Here is an 18,227-nt window from a genome sequence, read left to right as displayed (position 1 = left end):
GCTGCCAGATGGCTGAAGTGGGTCACCCCAGGCCAGCGTGGGGATTTATTTTAACCCCTAATCCCCCAGGATGTGCTGTGCTACACGTGGTTTCACTGCCCAGTTTGCAGTCAGCCGTGATTTTGGGGCTGGGATGGGGCCCATCTCTCTGTCACCCCAACCTTCAGCTTGCTGGGCACATCACTGTGGTTTCTTCATCCTCATTGCCCCACTCGGTCCCCATGTGTCAGCACTGGGCTGTGCTGCCGGAGGGCCCCCGGCTCCGCTAATCCCCCCCTTGTCCATCGGGCATCTGCTCAGCGGGGCCTGGCTGCCATCTGCTCCTTCCTGCGCCCAACGAGCCGCAGCACTAATGAGCCCATGGCCGCGGCCCAGGGGGGGGAGTGGGCCTGGAGGAGGAAAGCGGAGGGGGGAGAAGCAAAGCCCCTGTGCTCGGGGCGCCGTCAATAGGGCGGCTTTGTCAGCCCCTGCCTGCTGGCTCCAGCTGCACGGCGGCTGCGCTCATGAGGCAGCTCGAGGGCTGCTGGGGGTGAGGGCAGAACTGGGGATGCCCACGGGACCCATAGAGCCTTCCTCCTCCTCCTCCTTCTCCTCCTGTTCCTCTTCCCTCAGCCCCATCCCTCGCTTGGTGCTGGGGTGATTCTCAGTGGTAAAAGTTCATCGGTCCCCAAAGGCATGGACTGCATCCCAGGGCATGGTGCAGTGGTGTGGGGTCTTGTGGACCTCTGGAGGATGAACCTGGGACAAAGTGAGGGGCTACAGGGCTTCAGGTCTCCATCGGGGTGAGGGGCTGCAGGAAACCACCTGGGTCTAGTCCCCCCCACCCCATTCCTGATTCCAATTCAGGAATGGGAAATATGTCCAAAACAATGACTTAGCCCATCTTGGCATGGCAAGACCCTGTATGGAGGGGGCTCATAACCCTGCACCACTCTTTCAAGGTTTAACTAACAAATATTCAGGGCTGTGAGATACAAGCATGGCTCTCCTTTGGGGGGGTAGCCCATCCATAGGGCTGGGGCTGAGCCCTCCTCCCCCCCTCCCTGCCCCTCTCCCTGCAGCTGGACCTTCATGTGCGATTTTCCATAATATGAACTTTCCAAAGGCAATCCTTTCCTCAGTGAAATGAAATCATTTCATGCATGACTGCAATTCCTTTTTCTCTTTTTTTTCCCCCTCCCTTACCTTTTCTTCCCGTGGCCACTGAAACCTCTCTGTCATTGCCAAGCCTGGAGCAGGGCATTAAATCCCACCTGTGCCTGGGACACCAGGGCTGGACACTTTTTGTGACCACATAGAAACTGAGGGACAGTTGGGTGCCTGGAGTAGACACCCCAGTTTGGAACCCATTGGTGCTCAGCAGGCAGAGGAATGGGGCCTGATAGCACATGAGCAGTGATGGTGCACTGGTGCGATGCAGTCCTGGTGCCACCAGCTCCCCTCCACGGATAAGCTGAAAGTGCTGACAAACACTGGGTGTGTAAAAATAGCATATTTTTTTCCTTTTTTTTTTCACAAGTGCCTTCCCTGCTTGTGCAGCAGGGACTGCAAGGAGAGCTTAAAGATCTGGAAGTGGGAACAAACTCTATTAAAAGAGAGAAAGGTGCTGGGGAATGCGCTGCAGTCCCTGAGCTGTTCTTGCCCTTTTCTAGCTCAGGGGGACTGAGCTGAAATTGGTCTTTTGGAGCAGAGTTGGGTTGAAAATGGCCTCTTTTGGGGGAGAGTTTGGCTGAAATTGGCTTGTTTGGGGGTAAGAGGGCTTGCTCAGGGGCTGAAACAGTCCCTGAGTCCCCATCCCAAGGCTGGGGCTAATTGATCTGCAGACAACCCCGTTCAACACTCCATGTTTAATTGATGTCTCTCCATTGATGATATGAGCAGCTGGCTACAGCTGGTCCAGCTCCAGGCTGGTCAGCAGGACCATGGGCACGGGGGTCAGTGCTGCTCCTCCAGGCTCACTCCGTTTGCTGCCCCCATCCCCACTTCCCATTCCTTCTCCAAAGCCCCATTTTGGCTCTCAGCTATGTTCATTGTGGAGCAGAGGACGGGGCTCCCTTTGTTGTTCATGGTGCAGAAGTAGCAGAGCCAGCACCCTGCTCACCCTCCCCATCACTCCACTATCGATTTGCCCTGACCTCACTTTACCATGCTCTGATTTCTTTCAATCAGGCTTTGAATGAAGCCTCTATGCCGTTCAATAGAACCAGCCCTGGGATGACCCAACTGGAGGTGCATGGAGTGCTCCTGCTCCCCCCCCAGAGCATCTGCTGGTGATGCAGTGGCACAGGCTGCCCAGGGAGTGGTGGGGTCACCATCCCTGGAGGTGTTCAAGGAAAGCACAGATGTTGCATTGAGTGATGTGGTCTGGAGCAATCACGGCATGGATTAAGGTTGGACCAGATGACCTCAGCGACCTTTTGAACCTTAATGATTCTGTGATCCCTTGTGTCCCATGTCCTACAGCATAAACCCACCTCTTCCAGGCTGCTGCCTGTCCCCTTTGCCCCAAACCTGAGCATCCCATCATCCACCCACAAAAGCCTTCCCCAGTCTCCTTGGTGGCTGTCCCCTCCTCGGGGCTGCATTTGCTCAGTGTCAAGTTGGTTCCGGCAGGCTGATGGGCACAGCGCTTGTTTGCAGAGATTGCACAGAGCAGAAATCCCTGCACTTCATCTCCAGCTGCAATTACCAAAGCCAAGTCGATGCAGTTGATGGTAATGGGATGGTAACACTGTCTGAATTTGTATTTAATGCTGATTCCAAGGGTCTATAATTTTCATCAGCACCACGCGACTTTTTATAGAACAGAAAAAATGTGAGAGTGGTTAATGAGCTGTAATTCTGGAGAGCTTCTGCCTTGATTGGGACTAATTATTTTCTTTATAAAAATAATTAACAACCCACACAACCTATGGAGTGAAAGGCATGTGGCATTAATTAAACCTTGTGGTGTTTCCAGCTCACCTTTATCAGCGGATCCTGTCGTGTCCTGGGCATGCAGGTGGGCTTTGGTGCCAAGGGACAGCAAGGGGACATCGGGACCACCCTGAGCCCAAATTCATCTCTTTCTGCAGTGCCCCGAGAGCCTGGAATGAGCCCCAGGTGGATGGGGAGCATGTCTGTGTGCTTAGCCGCTCTCTTACATAATATACAATTGTTAACAAGACTAATTCCTCTATTTTCCTGGAGGTATGCTGAGAACTAATGAATATATTTGCATAATCTTGATTTTGTTTATGAATAATTCTGGATTATCCCGTTGTGAATGGCACGGGGGCTTTGCCGCTCCGGGTTGCCTTTCAGCTGAGGATAGCAAAGCGTTTTGCAAATATTAGTTCAGCCTCACAAATCCCAGCAAGCAATAAAATTATTATTACACCCAATTAAAGATGTATGTGCAGAGCATGGGAACGACTGTCTGCAGCCTCAGGAACGGGAGCCCAGGGCTGGACCTTCCCCTCAGGAGCCTCTCGCCACCTCCCTGCCTGGACTGGGAGTCTATCTGGTGGGAGAGATTTGTTGCTAAGTTCCTTATTGGAGACAGAAGGGGAATAAGCTTTGTCTGAGCACCAAAGGGAACACTCCTGCTCCGTGTGGAGCATCCCCTGACAGACTTCCCTGTGCTCCCCTGAGCCCTGCTAAGAGCCATGCTCAAAGCCATCTCCCATCACTCCTGACAAGTGTGTGCTCACAATCCGCGATTCAATTAGAAGTTAACGAGCTATGTTATTGGCAAATAAACTATTTATCTTGCTGCCATTTGCCCTGCTCAACAGAGCAGGACTTTGGGCAAGGGAATTGCAGTGAGGACCCACAGCCCTTCCTGGTGCGGGAATGGGAGCTGGTTGACATCACTGTCACCTTTCCAGGTGTGGGAACCTGCAGGGTGTTTGCCAGGGAGGGAGATTTAGGAACAGGAGAGGCAAAGGGCTGCTCCCTGAAAGGAACATCTTGGGGAGGAGGACACCCGAAGGCAGGGTCCTCATCAGGACTGGAGCACTAAGCTATGGGGGGGACATCTGCCCCAGTGCTGCCAGCAGCTGCCTGCAGCGGGAGTTTATGATGGAGATGGAGCCACTCCTATCTCTGTGCCCATTATCATCCCCATTCCCAACCCTTTCCTCATCCCATCCTCAATCCTCTCCCCATTCTGAACGCTGCTGCCATCCTCATTGCTTCACTATCCCCATCCCATTTCCATCCTCATCCCAATCCCATCCTTGCCCCATTTGATTCTCATCTCCATCCCCATCCCACCCTCATCTCTTTACCATCCCCATCCCTAAGCCCATCCCCAAACCCCATCCTATCCCTATCCCTGGGCTGTGACCATGCAGTGTCCTCGGAGCACCTGGCACCAGCCCTGCCACCGGTGGGAACCCACCTCTGTTCTTACACAGCCATGCATAGCAAATCAGTTGCCGGAAAAAATGAAGAGACGAGCTGCTTTTTTGGCCCAGGTTGTGATAAGAAAGGTCGTGAAACATTTCTGGAGGCCAAGAAGCAAAAAGGAGCTGCTGCTGGGCTTGGGCTTGCAGCAGGATGCAAGGGTGTGAGAGGGGGGTGAGCCACAGAGGCAAAAATTGGATGAAAAATGCCTATTATGGAATTGTGTTTCTTTTCTGTGCTTAAGCTGCTTCAAGAAAGCCACGCGCTTTTCTGCAGCTGGTGCCTCTGCTGATGCACGAGGAAACAGTGGAGAGAAGATTAAAATTGAACTGGCTCAGGATCCGTGCAATCAGGGAGAATATCGCGGTGATTTGCTATTATAATTTCCAATAACAAACGACAGGGCTCCTGCTGCACTAATAACAGCGGTCTGGATGAGGCGGGGAAGGAACCTGCCGTGCGGTTGGTTCTGTGGCTGTGTTTGTGGAAAGCACTTACAACCTCCCCCACCTCGTAATTTTAAAGAAGTATTTTTAGAGCCTGTTTCAAAGGGATTTACGTAAACACATCTGCATGAGTTTTGGCGTGGAAATCTCTTTACAACCTTCTCCTTTCCCCCCCTCCTTCTGCCGGGTCAACCATTTTCTTTTTTCAATCAACTGAGAAGAGGCAGAAAGCAAGAGAGAAAGGAAAGGGTGATTTCACCAGTGCAGAAAGCCTCCTCTGCACAGAGGGATGTGTTCTGAGAGGAGTGTGGCACAGCCACAGCGGGTGTGGGACAGCGGGGTCCCAGGGCTGTGGGTGTGCATGTCTTTGTGCTGGTGATGCACTGGCACTGCTGTCCAGGGAGTGGTGGGGTCACCAACCTTGGAGCTGTTCGAGTAATGTGGAGATGTGGCAGTGAGGGATGCGGTTATGGGCATGGTGGGGTGGGTTGGGCTTAAGGCTTGAGGATCTGAGAGGTCTTTCTCAACCTTCGTGACTCCATGACTATGATTCTGTGCACCCAACTCTGCTTGTGCCCTCCAAACAAGGTTCACCAGGAAGGCAGTTTTTCAGCTTCTCAGTCCTCCAGCGATGAGGAGCTGCAGGAGAAAGGCCGTTTGATGAGAGCTTTGTGGCAGGAGATGGCTCAGGGACTCAGGAGCCTGAGGACAGGGGAGGGGATTGTGTCACCCAGCGCTGCATCTCATGGTCTGATGGCATGGCATGTGCCCATGGTGATGTGCACAGTGATGGGTACACGGCCACGGTTTGCTCCCAAGGCAGCAAACACTCTGTGCCTTTGCCCTGTCCTCCGTGCCTCTCCCAGCTGTCATGGCCCAGCCCATGAAAGATGACAAAAAATATATATATGTTTGAATCTCTCTGTTCAATCGATGTCTGTAGAGCTTAACACAAAGGGATTACCAGCCCGTTTAGAGCGTTAGTGACTCTCAGCTTTCACCAGAGGAGAGTATTGGGTTGAACTGAAGCCAGCCTTTGATGGGATTGGAGAATAATTATTTCCATCAATAATTACTTCCAAGCCCAGAAGAAATGGTCCCCAGCGTGTTGCAGGACAGCAGCCCTTGGTTGCCTTCAGGCTAATGTGTTTCAACGGCGGGACCTGAAATGCCATTAGTGGGGACATCACCCACTGTGCCCAGGGAGAGCCCCCATCCGCACCACTGGAGCTGCTCCAGCTTTGCACAGGTCATTAATTTGGGGACATTTTTAATGGATCCTAATGACTGAGCCTCCAAAGACTGTTCTTAAAAGGGGGTTGGGAAATGCCACAAGCTAATTAGTTCGCAAAAAGTAAGTGATTAACCATGTAGCTTCCTGGATGATTAAAAATAACATGGATGATGGGAAAAGACTGGGAAATTTTTTACAAGCAGAGTAATAGATTGTAAAGATGGAGGGACCATTGGATCTGCCAGCATCACCTGTGTGGGAAATATTTCCTCCAGCTTCATCCCACTGACCCCCAGCATATGTGTTTGCCTAATGTTCATCCCTAAACCTTCAGGCGTTGCAATCTGTGCTCCAAGAAAGAAAGGGCTGTTGGATAAGGTGGGGATTTCCTGAGAACATGGGTGGAAATAGGAATTAAGTCTCTTTGACTTTGACAGATGCTTCTGCACCAGCTCCAGCCCCCAGAACTGTGATTCTCATGACTGGGACAGGCAGAAAGTTCCCAGGGGCTGCAAGCCTCTGGCCACGGCTAGCTGGGGCTGATGTGCTGCTTCCCCATGGAACTGCACTTTAGCTTCCCTCCTGGCATCACTGAACCCCCAAGATGTGCACCACTCCTGATCCTGGCCCTGCAGCCCACATTTGGTGGCTGTGATGGTCTCTAAAGACCAAATGCCTGGCCAGGCTTGGCCTTGTTGATACTTCCTTTATTTCTTTATATAATACTCTGCGTGGCACCAAAAATGTGGTGTTCTCAGTGCCGCACTGGGTATGGTTTATGGCTTTCCATCAATGCTTCCATTCTCTGAAACAAATATCTGCAGGGCTCTACTCAATGTGGGCTCCCTGGGGCTCATGCAGGCACCTGCATGGCTCAGGTGGTTCCCTTTGTTTTCTTGCTCTCTTATTGCTCTTTCTGGCCTCTTGCCATGCAGTGGGACGCTCAGCTGCCTGCCATACTCTGCCGAGGATCGGCGTCCTGAGAAGCTGAGCAGCTGTGTGTCCAAGGAGACCTCCACCACCAATGGCTGGGCAAGAGGGAAGGAGAGACGCAACCCTGCTCTGCACAGGTCACGCAGGTAGGGACAGAACCACCCCACCGTGAGGTTCATCATCCCCATCCCTGCTGAGGCTGTTAGATCTGGTCAGGGGTTGGGGCACATTGGGTTCCCCTCTGGCTGTGGATCACCCTCAGCAGTTCCCATCACCCACACTGAGATCAGAGCAGCAGCATTGCCCTAACTAGGATATCGCTTTGTTATCTGTGCACTGTTAGCCCCTGACAACTTGCAAGGGTAAAAATGAACGAAGCTTGCTAAGCAAGGCAGCTGGGGTCTCAGCCTTTGCTGCTGAACTGGGATTTAAGGCCTTTCTGCTTGGAAAGAAAGAGACAGAAAGTGCATTTACTATCTTCAGATGTCAGGCTAACCGGAACAGTAATCTAAAGTGTATTTTTAATTAGACTCTGATTACAATCACAGAGGAACAATTAAAGTTAGATCAGCTCAGGGAGGAGGCTTCCACTTCAAAGACAAAAGGCTTCATCTTGGGAGCAGGGGGAGGGCTCCAGGCAGGCTGCCTATAGCTGAGCACACAGCCTGGAGGTTCTTCATGCCCTGGCACAGACATGGCAGGGGATGATGATGGAGAACGAGATGAGGACGGGGCTGAGCTATGCTGGAGCCCACATCCCTGTGAGGATGGCTTTTCAACCACGAGGTCCTGATGGTGGCAGCTGCAGCCAGTGGGATGAGCAGTGGGGATGCTGAGGCATGGATCCTGTGCTCTAGTTTCCATCATTCACTGCCTTTTTTTAGGGTCACCAACCCTCATTCATTTCACATTTCCAGCCCAGTGCTCCAAATTCATTAACTGCCGTTTGCTTTTTGCTGAAACATAGCACAATTTAAAAAGAAATTAATAGACAGTTCCCCCCCCACTCCAAGTTTAACCGCTGTGTAAGAGATGCTTATCTCACTAAATCACCGTAGCATGTCAATAAATAGATATTTTTTCTAATCAATTGCTATTTAACATTTGCCATGTCTCCCATTACCATTAGATTCACTCGGTCTCAATAATTATTGTATGCAAATCAAATGCCAATTAATTATTTAAAACATATTTACAAAGCAGCGAAACCCATAAATCTGTCATGGAGTTGTTAACCTCAGCAAGCTCATTTCAAATAACCAGCTGGCGTCGCAGCCACGTACAGTGTCTGCCTCATTATATCTCCATTAAACCCACGGAGGAGGCACTTAATTTCAAGTGAGGGTAATTAGAGGGTAATTAGGTGCCCTGATCTGTCCTGGTTGGCCCTCAGGTAGGGATGGTGGCACGTGGAGGTGGGCAACCCCAAGTGAGGTCATTCCGATGGTGCTTTTATCAGTTTATTTTACAGTCTTGTTTGGCTTCTGCAGCCCATCGTGTGATGGTGAACGTGCACCACCGCCGGCCCGGGGGAAGAAGAAGAAGAAGAAATCCAGCCGCAAGAAGCGACGGAGGTGAGGGTGGCCATGTTGGCCTGGGCCTTGCCTCATGGGGAAGTGCATCCTGCAGCCCCTGGTGCATGAAGGAACAAAACGGGTATAAAACAGAGGTGTGAGGGGCTGGGGATCTGTTGGCCATCCTCTCATCCTCCCCTTATGCCCAGAACATGGCTCAGCCTCAGCTCTGCCTGAGCCCCAAGGCCTGGTGGTGGGGTTCAGGGTGGGCAGCCCTGGGGGTGAAGGGCTGTGCTGGCCCTGATGCCTCTCTGCTCCCTCAGGTCTCCTTCCTACAGCCCCTCGCCTGTGAAGAAGAAGAAAAAGAAGAGCTCCAAGAAACGAAAAAGAAACAGGTATTTCTCCTGTGGAAGCGTTGCGGGGAAGCATCAGGTTCTGAAAGCTGGTTTTTAATTTAAAGAGAGTGATAAAATTTTGGAATTGCAAATATTTCACTGTTTTCTCTCAGCTGTTAAACCAATATTTGCAGAGAACAGTGGATGCCATCTCCCTGGGAGAGTTCGTGTATTTATAATTTATTGAATGAGAGCAAGAAGCTACCAAAAGTGGTGAACAGAGTGAAAAGCAGCGCTTATTTCTTATGGGAAAAGGTGGAAGGGGGGGAGAATTGAAGGAGATAGAAATACCTGTAAAATATATCCTTTCGGAGAGCAGGTTCTTATGCTATGCTATATTTGGCACCTCCTGGTATCCATCTCAGGTCAGATGCTCATCATTTTTACACCTGTCGTACCCATTTGTGCCCCTGCAAGATGAACTATAGGCTTATGGTTCATCCCAGAAGGGAGCGTGATCAACCACTGTGTGTTAGTGACCAATGGAGGTCATTTTGAGATCCCACTCAACTACAGATCCCAACTGGCCTTGCCTTGAGCCATCTCACAGCCATTCTAGACAGGACTTCATGCTGGGTGCTCTATGGGATACTGTGCTAGGAGCTCAGATGGGACACATCTGGTGCACTGTGTCCTTAGTGCTCAGCCTCAAGATGGACTTTACCAGATTGTGTCAGATTCAGACTTCCAGTTTTGTAAGACGCTGTACTCAGTGTGCACCTTTGTGTCTTGCAGGTTATCCTCAAAGAAGAGAAGACACAGGTAAGAGCTGAGCACGTGTGGGTTGATCCCTTAGAAACGGTCTCCTCAGGATCTCACAAGGTTGATGTTCATGGTGCGGAGCCACTTCTATGACTCTTTGTGGAATCCCCTGGGTCCCCCCATCCCCTGTGGGTCTCACAACCTTGTCCACGTTGGACACTTTCTGAATCTTGAGCTTTCATTCTTCCTATGGTTTCACCTACAAACAGCACACATCCCCCAGCAGTGAGGAAATATTCCAACCCAGTGCCTTTCCAGGTGCATGCTGGAAGAACTCTTCGGATTCCAGTGCATGTATCTTCTCTATGGGAAAGTGTAAAGCCAGAAGGTTGGCTGATCCCACAGGCACTGTGTCCCAGCCAATGAACCAGGTTTCTCAGCAGGAGCTGAGACCCCCTGTGTCGAGTCAGAAACATTCAGCCCTTCAATTTTTTAATTGCATGTTTTTGGGCAGTTTAGCTGTAATGTTGATGTGTGATCGTGCGATATATTGATATTTATTTTAATCAGAACAGAAATCTCCAAATTAATTAGCCATTTCTTATTTAGTTCCTCAAGCCCCAAAAGTAAGAGAAAGGAAGAAAGAAAACACAAAAAACAGTAAGTAGTGATTCACAATATTCTCTGCCCTGCCAGTTGTGAGCAGAAGGTCCAGCTCTTCTGATGAAGGCAGTAGTAGACCCAGCTCTGCACAATGGTGTACTCTCACTGACAGGGGCTTTAGCTCTTCTTTGTTTGCTGCTTGCAGAGGTTATACAGGGACTGCTTGTGATATAACCAAATATCCAAATGGGAGCAGAAAGCAATGGGGGCTGGGGAAAAGAAGGGGTTGTTTAGAGGTGATGGAAACTATTGAAATAGGGAGCTGAGGTTCCCATCTGCTCTGATGTGTGCAGAAGACAAGCACAATGTTTGTCTTAAGGAGCAGACATGAGCATGGCATGAGACATGGTTCTTTGGGGACAGGAGGAGAGGCTGTAATACTTCCATTTTGCAACCTGTGGCTTCTCACCTGCTTTCAGAGCACAGAAGCAGTTCTGGGGCTGAAGCCTGGCTATCACACCCCTGGCTGGCCCTGCTGGGACTCAGCATACCCTGTTAGGGAAAGGAGATGAGCTGGCAGACCAGGATTTGCTGTCTATTTGGCGTTAGCATGACCTGTCCTGTAATTCTTCCCAGCACAACCTTTATTCTTAGGAAGGGAACAGAAGGACAAGAGCCCCTAGCACTGCTAGTGTCACCCTGCTGCCCATTGGGACTAGAATCCACAAGGTGCTACCTCCACCTCTATTGCATGCAGAAATCCCATCTCCTTTTCTCTGCATTTCTGCGTGTTCTCACCATTTTCTTCCTGCAAACTGAGCTGCTGTGTGCCCAGAAATCCTATAGATCACTGATAAAGCTGAGACTTCCTTGATTATCTGTATTAGAAGGCACCTTCCACTCACAACAGTATTGGCCAGCCTGCATTAGCCTAGCAGCGTGGTTAGAACAGAGACTGGGTGCAGTAGTGCATTGACAGAGGGGAATGAGAGCTTCTGGGGTTGCTCTTTGGGGATGAACCCCCCCAGGGCTCCTTAGTCTTCATCTTTCAACTTAGAAATCAGAACTGAAGCTCCTGGCTTCGTCAAGCCTCCCCGTTGCTCCCATAAGCCAACCTGAATCAGGGTTTGGCTTATCCGTGGGTTGAACAACTTGTTATCTAAACTGCATGGGAGCAGTTTGTCCTTCCTGAACATGGGGGAAAAGCTCTTAAACTGGAGGGACTGATACAGAAGGTGAAGAAAAAGCATGCAAGGAGGGAGAGGCAGTCAGTGCTGCTGACTTCAACTATGCAGAAGGAAGGAAGCTCCCCAAATGTGAAATGCTGGAAATCCAATCATAGTGTATAAACAGCATCAGAGAAGACAGCCAAGCAGAGTTCAAGCAATTGCCCTCATTGTTGCCCTTTTGTTTTGGAGGAGATGCTGTGCTCAGGCAGTTGGTTCACTGATTTTTTATGGTGCCACATTGCTAAATGCTGTCCAGGCAGGTATGTTAACGGTGTCAGTGACTGGTACAGCATGGCCATGAAACCAGATTGTTCCTGTCAACTAACCCATCATCAGGTTTGCATGCTGGCACAGCAGTGCCAGGCTGAGCAGATGGTTACACGCCAGACCCAAAATAGCTGCTGAGGTGGGCACTGGGCATGACAAGAAGGAACAAGCACAGAAGGTTTCAGAGCCTGCCACTCACATAACCCTGCTCCCCGAGTGCAGGACTGGGGCTTTTGGCAAGGACAGGCCCAGCCCTTCGGTTATGGGGCCAAGTCCAACTGTAACAACCCAAATAGAGCAAGGGGAAAAGCAGCAGGACAGTGAACCTGTGTCTGTGTGCAGTTTGCTGGTCCCTGTCCTGTAGCCATGTAAGAGAATGGAGTGGCAGCAACTGGGCACCTATGAGAAGTCAAATAAATGGTCCTGTCCCCTCAAGCAGAAATCGTGCACAGCATAGGCTGCAGTTATGGAGGCTGTCTCATGTTTATTACAACAGTAAGAGCAGATTATAGGACTGGCTGGACCCTCTTATCTTGAGAAGGTGGGGAAAGCTGATACCCAGTATCCTGTATTATGGGGAGTCTGGGATGGTTTGAGTTTGGCATTGGGCTGCCCAGACAGATGGTGCTCCCCAAACAGGGCTTAGCATTGGGCTGTCATGGTGGGCTGCAGGATGAGGGGGGAGTGGGTGACATAGCTCTGCTGGGTCTTTAAAGAAGAAAGGATTGGTGCTGCCTGCTGCTCTCCTGTGCACTTGTCCATAGATCTTCCAGCAGGGCGCAGAGGCAACCTAACAGCTTGTAGCTAAATGCTAGCATAGATCTCAGTAAGATGACATGTCTTGATGTCAGGGCAGCCGTGAAGGGATGGAGAATTTTTCACGCCTTTGTGTCCTTTGCAATGTTTCACGCCCCAATCCCTTTGCTTTAAAATGCTGATCTTGTTTCTGATGTAAGTGCCGTTGCCTTTGGCCTCCAACTGTTGGGTCTTACAGCCTGGGTCTGCTGTCTAACCACAGTTTCTTTTCTGCTTCCCAAAGCTCTCGTGGGCGCACCCGGAAAGCTCACCGCCACCGCCGCTGCCACTCTCGCTCAGAGAGCTCTGACTCCTATTCCCCGAGCTGCAGGAGCAGGTAATGTCACCACTCACAGGACTGGCTGCCCTGCAGCACTGCAGTGGATCAGGGTAGTGACTGCAGTGTCTTGTGTGCCCTGCTGACCCTCTGGGCAGAGCCATGTCCCACTCTGGCAGTTGGGAGTTGAGCTTCTTGTGGTCACAGCCATAAAACAGAGGGTTTGGGCTCAAGAAGTGGTAGCTGCATCTTCTCAGCCCAACAGTCACTTCTGATCCCCATGGCTGATGATCAGCCAGTGACAGCTGACTTCAGCCCAGTCTGCCTTCCCCAGCCCAGGGCTCTGTACTGCCAATGTCCGAGGAAAGCTTCAAGCTTGTTCTTAGCAATGGAAATGTATTTGCCAATGGCATCCTATGGCCACTATCTGTGACCTGATTAAAATCTCTTTCCTGTAGATGACAGATGCATCCCGAGGCCAGCTGAGTGGATGCTGGTGCAAGACCCGCATCACTGCCATAGCAAATTGAATAGCTATGCACATTGTGAGCTTGTTATGTGCTGTTTTAAAGAGCTTTATGAACAAACCACTCCCTCTGACCCACTCCACTTAGAAAACTACTGAGAAACTTCTCATGGAAACTTGGCGATCAGTGCAGGGAGGAACACAACCAGTAGTAGGTGGGAAGTTCATGCAGGCGCAGTGTCTTCTCTTGGAGGTATATTGCCATAGGGATATTCAAGGCTGCGTGGAAGCTGTGAGCCACTGTAAAATTAGGAACTGGAGATGAAATTAAAACCCAAAACCCACCACGCATCTCCTGGCTGCAAACTAAAATGCTTTTAAAGCAAAATATTCCCTTTCTTTCCACCCTGACTCCACAGAGAAGGCAAGGGTTTGCATGCAGCTGCTGGTGGGCACTGCTGCAATGCTGAGGATAACACTTTGCTTCTGCATGTTTTCTGGAGGCGCAGAGCCAGGTCTCGGGAGGAAGGGCGTAAAGCACGGCGGAGACGCTCCCAGCACCATGCAAAAGTCCCAGCAAAGAGAAGCTCCTCTGCAGAGGTTCAGGCCAGCCAAACCCTCCCACTGCACAGCTTCCTGTCTTCTAAGGAAGTCGTAAGTATTACACAATGTGCTTCTTTGCTTTCAGTAGCCATGGGAATATGGGTGAGAAGTCTGCCATGTAATTTTTATAACTCGATTATAGCGATGTTAGACGAAGTCTGGTTAAAGCAGCATTACTTATTAATGGTGCTGTTCTCCAGATGTATTTAAAGTCATTCCTTCCTTCAGCACTTCCTCCTCAAGAGTGGGGTTGGAGAGGGGAAAGGTTTGCCGAGTCTCTAGCCTCTGAATAATGAATTGAGGACAAAAAAAAAAAGAAAAGATTAAAACCTGTGGCCTTCAGCGATGATATTTCACAGGGATGTGTTTGTTATGCAGTCTTTGCTCAGCTGAACATGGACTTAATTCATCGGTCTTCATGTCCGAAAGTTTAGTCCTTCAGGGGTAAAAAAGGGAATCAGACGTATATAAAGGAAATATTTGCATTTAGTGAGTTGGTGATTATTGGCAGGGGATGTTTTCTATTGGGATCCTTCTGAGATCACTGTTGCTCTGGACTGACAAGCCCAGGGGCCAACTTGAGAGCTTGTGTGCAGCTCTCGTTGATGCTAATGGGAACTGCATGTGCAGCCGAGGGTAAAGTCAGTCTCAGTGCCTTGGGATGTTTTTCCATATACATGGGAAGAGACGATATAATGCGTGCCTTAGAACAGAGGGAGCAAAAATGGAGAGAAATCTTAGATAGCGACTGGTATGAAATCTTTGTTTCCCATGGAACATTTCCTCCTTGTTCCCAGTAGCTGCCAAGCAGAGGTGTGATGCTCTTTGATCAGCGTTAGTATCTGATGGGTGTTCTGGAGAGGGGCAGTTCTACATAAGACTTGAGGTAGTACAGGACCTGGTGCTTGTGTGTGGATACGGAATGCTACCAGCGGCTTGTGTGGAGTCCTCTGAGCCCTGAAGTGGAATATAGTGGGGGACTGACTTTTTCCCCTTAAGCCCAGTCTTCAACTGGAAATAGCTGAGCCATACTGCAGATAGAGGAGATAGTCCCAGCAAGAGGAGGCGCCTTCTCTGCTCACCTGCACAGCTGGCATTTCAGTCACTGTACACACAGATCGTATATGGATACAGACAGACACAAGCCGTCTCCCAGAGTCATAGACATATATTTACTCCTGTCATATACACCTACTGAGTGTGTAGTGCACAAATGAGTCATTGCTTATAAAGCCATGTAAGGCAGAGCACGAGTAGCAGAACCTGCATGCTGTGCTTACGTGTGTGTCCTTACAGCAGCACATGCAAAGAAAGGACAAGCTGCAGAGCTTTCATTGCCATCGGCCTGGGGTGTTTCCTTGTGTCAACTCAGCAAAGGTCAGCGTGAGTTAATAACACAAAGAAACCAATGGCAAAAAGACCTCACTTCTGCAGTCAATTGGTGTCCTCTTTCTTCCCAGGAAGCAGTACGCTCTCCTGGGACACTGTTCAAGAGCACATTTATGTACTTGTTTAAATTGAATGCCCCGGTAAAGTGCTGAATAAGGTCTTTAAATATCATGTACTCAGAACCAGCAGGGAAAAATAGAGTGGGAGCTTTCAGTCTTGTCTGCTAATGCCACACATTCTCTGTGCCACAACCCCTGGCCTGGGCTTCCAACCCAAACCCTCCTGACCTGAGGAGATTCACCGTGATATCTCCAAAGGAAAGTGATGGTCCGGGGAGTGCTCTGACACACAGATGACACCCAGACAGGCAAGACACAGACTTCCTCCAGGTAATGCTACAGCATTTCCAAGTCTGTTTTAAAAATTATTTAACTTTAGGCCAGATTTTGTTCTATTTTCTTCTGAAAAGTGGAAGCATTCTGTGGGTTGTCTCCAGGCATTTTGTCCCTTCTTTTCTATCGGAATGATCACATCCAGCTCAGCTTACCTGCAGTCTGAGGGATGAGGCACACAGAATTGCTCCCTGTCCATGCATCCACCTCGCTGCTTCTTCCCCTCTTGCCTTTATGTGCAAGTTGGCGCATGCATGAGCATGCACACAAGCAAAAACACCCCAGAGCTCCCTGCTCCTTTTGAGCAATGAATTTCCAAGCTTCACACACACATTTTTTCCTTTAATCACACGCAGCCACAATAGGCACCTGTTGAGAAAGAGGATTGTGAGGCTGTGCCTCAGCATGCAGAGGAACTGGTAATACGCTGCTGCTATATCTGAACATTAACAGCAACCCCCCGTCCTGCTGCAGACACTGTTCCGCATTTGTACGGATATATTCCATGCCCTTGTGCTTCTGGTTGAGCAGAGCAATATAAGTAACTGCAGGGTGTGAGCTTAATTGCCTTTTGTTGTACCTGATGAAGATAACTGCACACCGCATCTACCTTCCCTGCCAGCTCCTTTGCTTTCACTGAAGCTCGTTTGCAATGTCACTAATTAACACAGGTTTGACCCAAATTTTCAGGGAGGCTCAGTGGGGTCTGGTTGTTCCAAGCAGCAGTACTTGTGCTGGTGTGCCTGCAGGGAGGTACAGGTGGGACAATACAGTGCAGGGATGGGGACAGTGTGTGCTGGGGGGCTGGGGGAGGCTGATAGCATGCCTGCAGGCCGCATTGCTCTTGCTCTCTGTTTTCCAGCCTGGGTTGTGGTTTTTATAGGAAAAGCTGCTCTTTTAACTGCTGCACGCCGTGTTTCTGATGACAAACAGGGCTCTTCAGGAGCTGGAAGGCAAAGCCTTTCCTAAACATGAAAGCCTCTCTCTTTTGCTGTTCCTCCCAGCCAGAGGACTGAATGTACCTCTGGTTATCACCTGATAAATTTGCAGCTCAGTGCTCAAGCAGAGGCAGGAGAGTGTGCAGCCATGGGGGGACCAAGCAGCTCCCCGGATACCCAAAGGAGGCAACACAATGCGAACCCTCATCCCAAAGCTGTGCCAGACCAGCCCAAACTGAGCTGGAAGTGCTCACTGCAGCGGGCGGAGAGGAGGTTTGCCTCCTTGAGGCAGAGGGTTAGCAGAGCCCAGCCCATCTCCCCATTAAAGGGCAGCCCCCTGGGCCCCACTCCCGGCAAGGCAGCAGGTGCTGCGGTGGCAGCTGTCTGCAGGGAGCAGGGGTCACTGCTGCAAGCTTTGTGTGCCTTTCATTGGTACAATGCATGGACAGACAGAGGGAGGGAGACATTATGCACTTCTGAAAAAGAAATTAACTCTTGTTTTGCAACTCATTTCAAAGCAGAGAAAAAGACTCGAGAAAAACCCTCTGGCGATGAGCGAGTCTGTGCCACGCTGCTCGCTGATGGGCCTCGGTCCCCTTATGGCTGAGAAAATTTATAGTCCTGTCTCTCCTCGAGGCTGTTTGAAGCACAGTAAATGAACTCGTTCAGTTTAATTGGAAGACGAGCAGTGATTGTATTGTTGTAAGCCATTAGGCTGCACCGCCTCTTGATCTAGGAGCGCACTCAGCATTACGTTCTGAAGCATCAGGGCCTCGTTTCCACTCGTCCCTTCACCTTGCTTAAATAATGATTTGAAACACAAAAATAACAAACCCAAACAGTAAATATGTATCTTGGGTTCTCTTGAGGGCAGCACTATGTCTCAATCTGAAATCACTGAGATTATTTAATAACTTATTTAGGGGGTGGGGGGGGAGAAAAGCCAAATGTTCACATAGAGAAAATTAGATTCACAGAAAACCAGACTCTTTTAAGACACCCTAGAAAAATAAAAAGCCATTAGAATTCAATGGAACTCTGCAGCATCTTCAGATGCAGCTCGTGGTTCTCATTTTGTGTGGCAAAGCCAAGGTCACCGGATGGGGGAATTTGCTCTGTCCAGCACCTCAATGCTTGTCCTGCCTCCTGCACAGGACAGAAACCACAAGCCAGCCCTTCCAGCCCCCACAAGGACATATTCCACTTCTATCCATGTTACCTCTTCCCAGGATGCTGCTGTCACAGTGGTGGAGATACAGAGAGGCACGGGGGGATCCTTGGGTGGATATTGGGATGCGCTGACAGCAGCTGTTACTTCAATACAAAAGCAAAACAAAAGTTCCTAGCAATCCTTTGTCCCAGGGGTAGAAATGCCAAGAAATGGGTGGATTTCTTGGCTGGGAAGAACTAAAGGCTGTTTGGTTTGGACTGGGAGGGAATGGAGGTGAGGGAGATGCACACGCCCACCCCCAGACTCCAACCTCTGGAGCCAGGGAGTACTTCACATGGTGGTTTATATGCCCGTAAATGAAATGTTGCCAAAAGCTGGCTGCCTCTCAGTCAGGGTTCAGGTATAACACAAGCCATAATCTTGAGAAAAAATCTGGTACCGTGTGAAAGCACAGTCTTGTATTTTATGGGATGTGTTTGGGGTG

At 49.9% G+C, this 18,227-nt stretch overlaps 1 protein-coding gene across 8 annotated transcripts in view; it reads left to right on the top strand.

The window, feature by feature from the left end:
• The window catches only part of SRRM4 (serine/arginine repetitive matrix 4), a 56,619-nt gene that overhangs the window by 29,479 nt on the left and 8,913 nt on the right, over positions 1-18,227 (top strand). For 6 of the 8 annotated variants that reach the window (XM_015878352.2, XM_015878353.2, XM_015878355.2 and 3 more), the window contains 7 exons: positions 7,005-7,148; positions 8,493-8,576; positions 8,840-8,911; positions 9,647-9,673; positions 10,223-10,273; positions 12,752-12,844; positions 13,754-13,904. In XM_015878352.2, the coding sequence (XP_015733838.1) occupies positions 7,005-7,148; positions 8,493-8,576; positions 8,840-8,911; positions 9,647-9,673; positions 10,223-10,273; positions 12,752-12,844; positions 13,754-13,904 (622 nt within the window). The remainder of the gene's footprint in view (positions 1-7,004; positions 7,149-8,492; positions 8,577-8,839; positions 8,912-9,646; positions 9,674-10,222; positions 10,274-12,751; positions 12,845-13,753; positions 13,905-18,227) is intronic. The other 2 variants (XM_015878356.2, XM_015878357.2) reach the window with 2 other exon arrangements.

This window comes from Coturnix japonica, chromosome 15 (genome assembly GCF_001577835.2).
Source record: "Coturnix japonica isolate 7356 chromosome 15, Coturnix japonica 2.1, whole genome shotgun sequence".
NCBI classification, from domain to species: Eukaryota; Metazoa; Chordata; class Aves; order Galliformes; family Phasianidae; genus Coturnix; species Coturnix japonica.
Note: the sequence above shows the minus strand (reverse complement) of the source record. Positions and strands in the feature narration are given on the sequence as shown.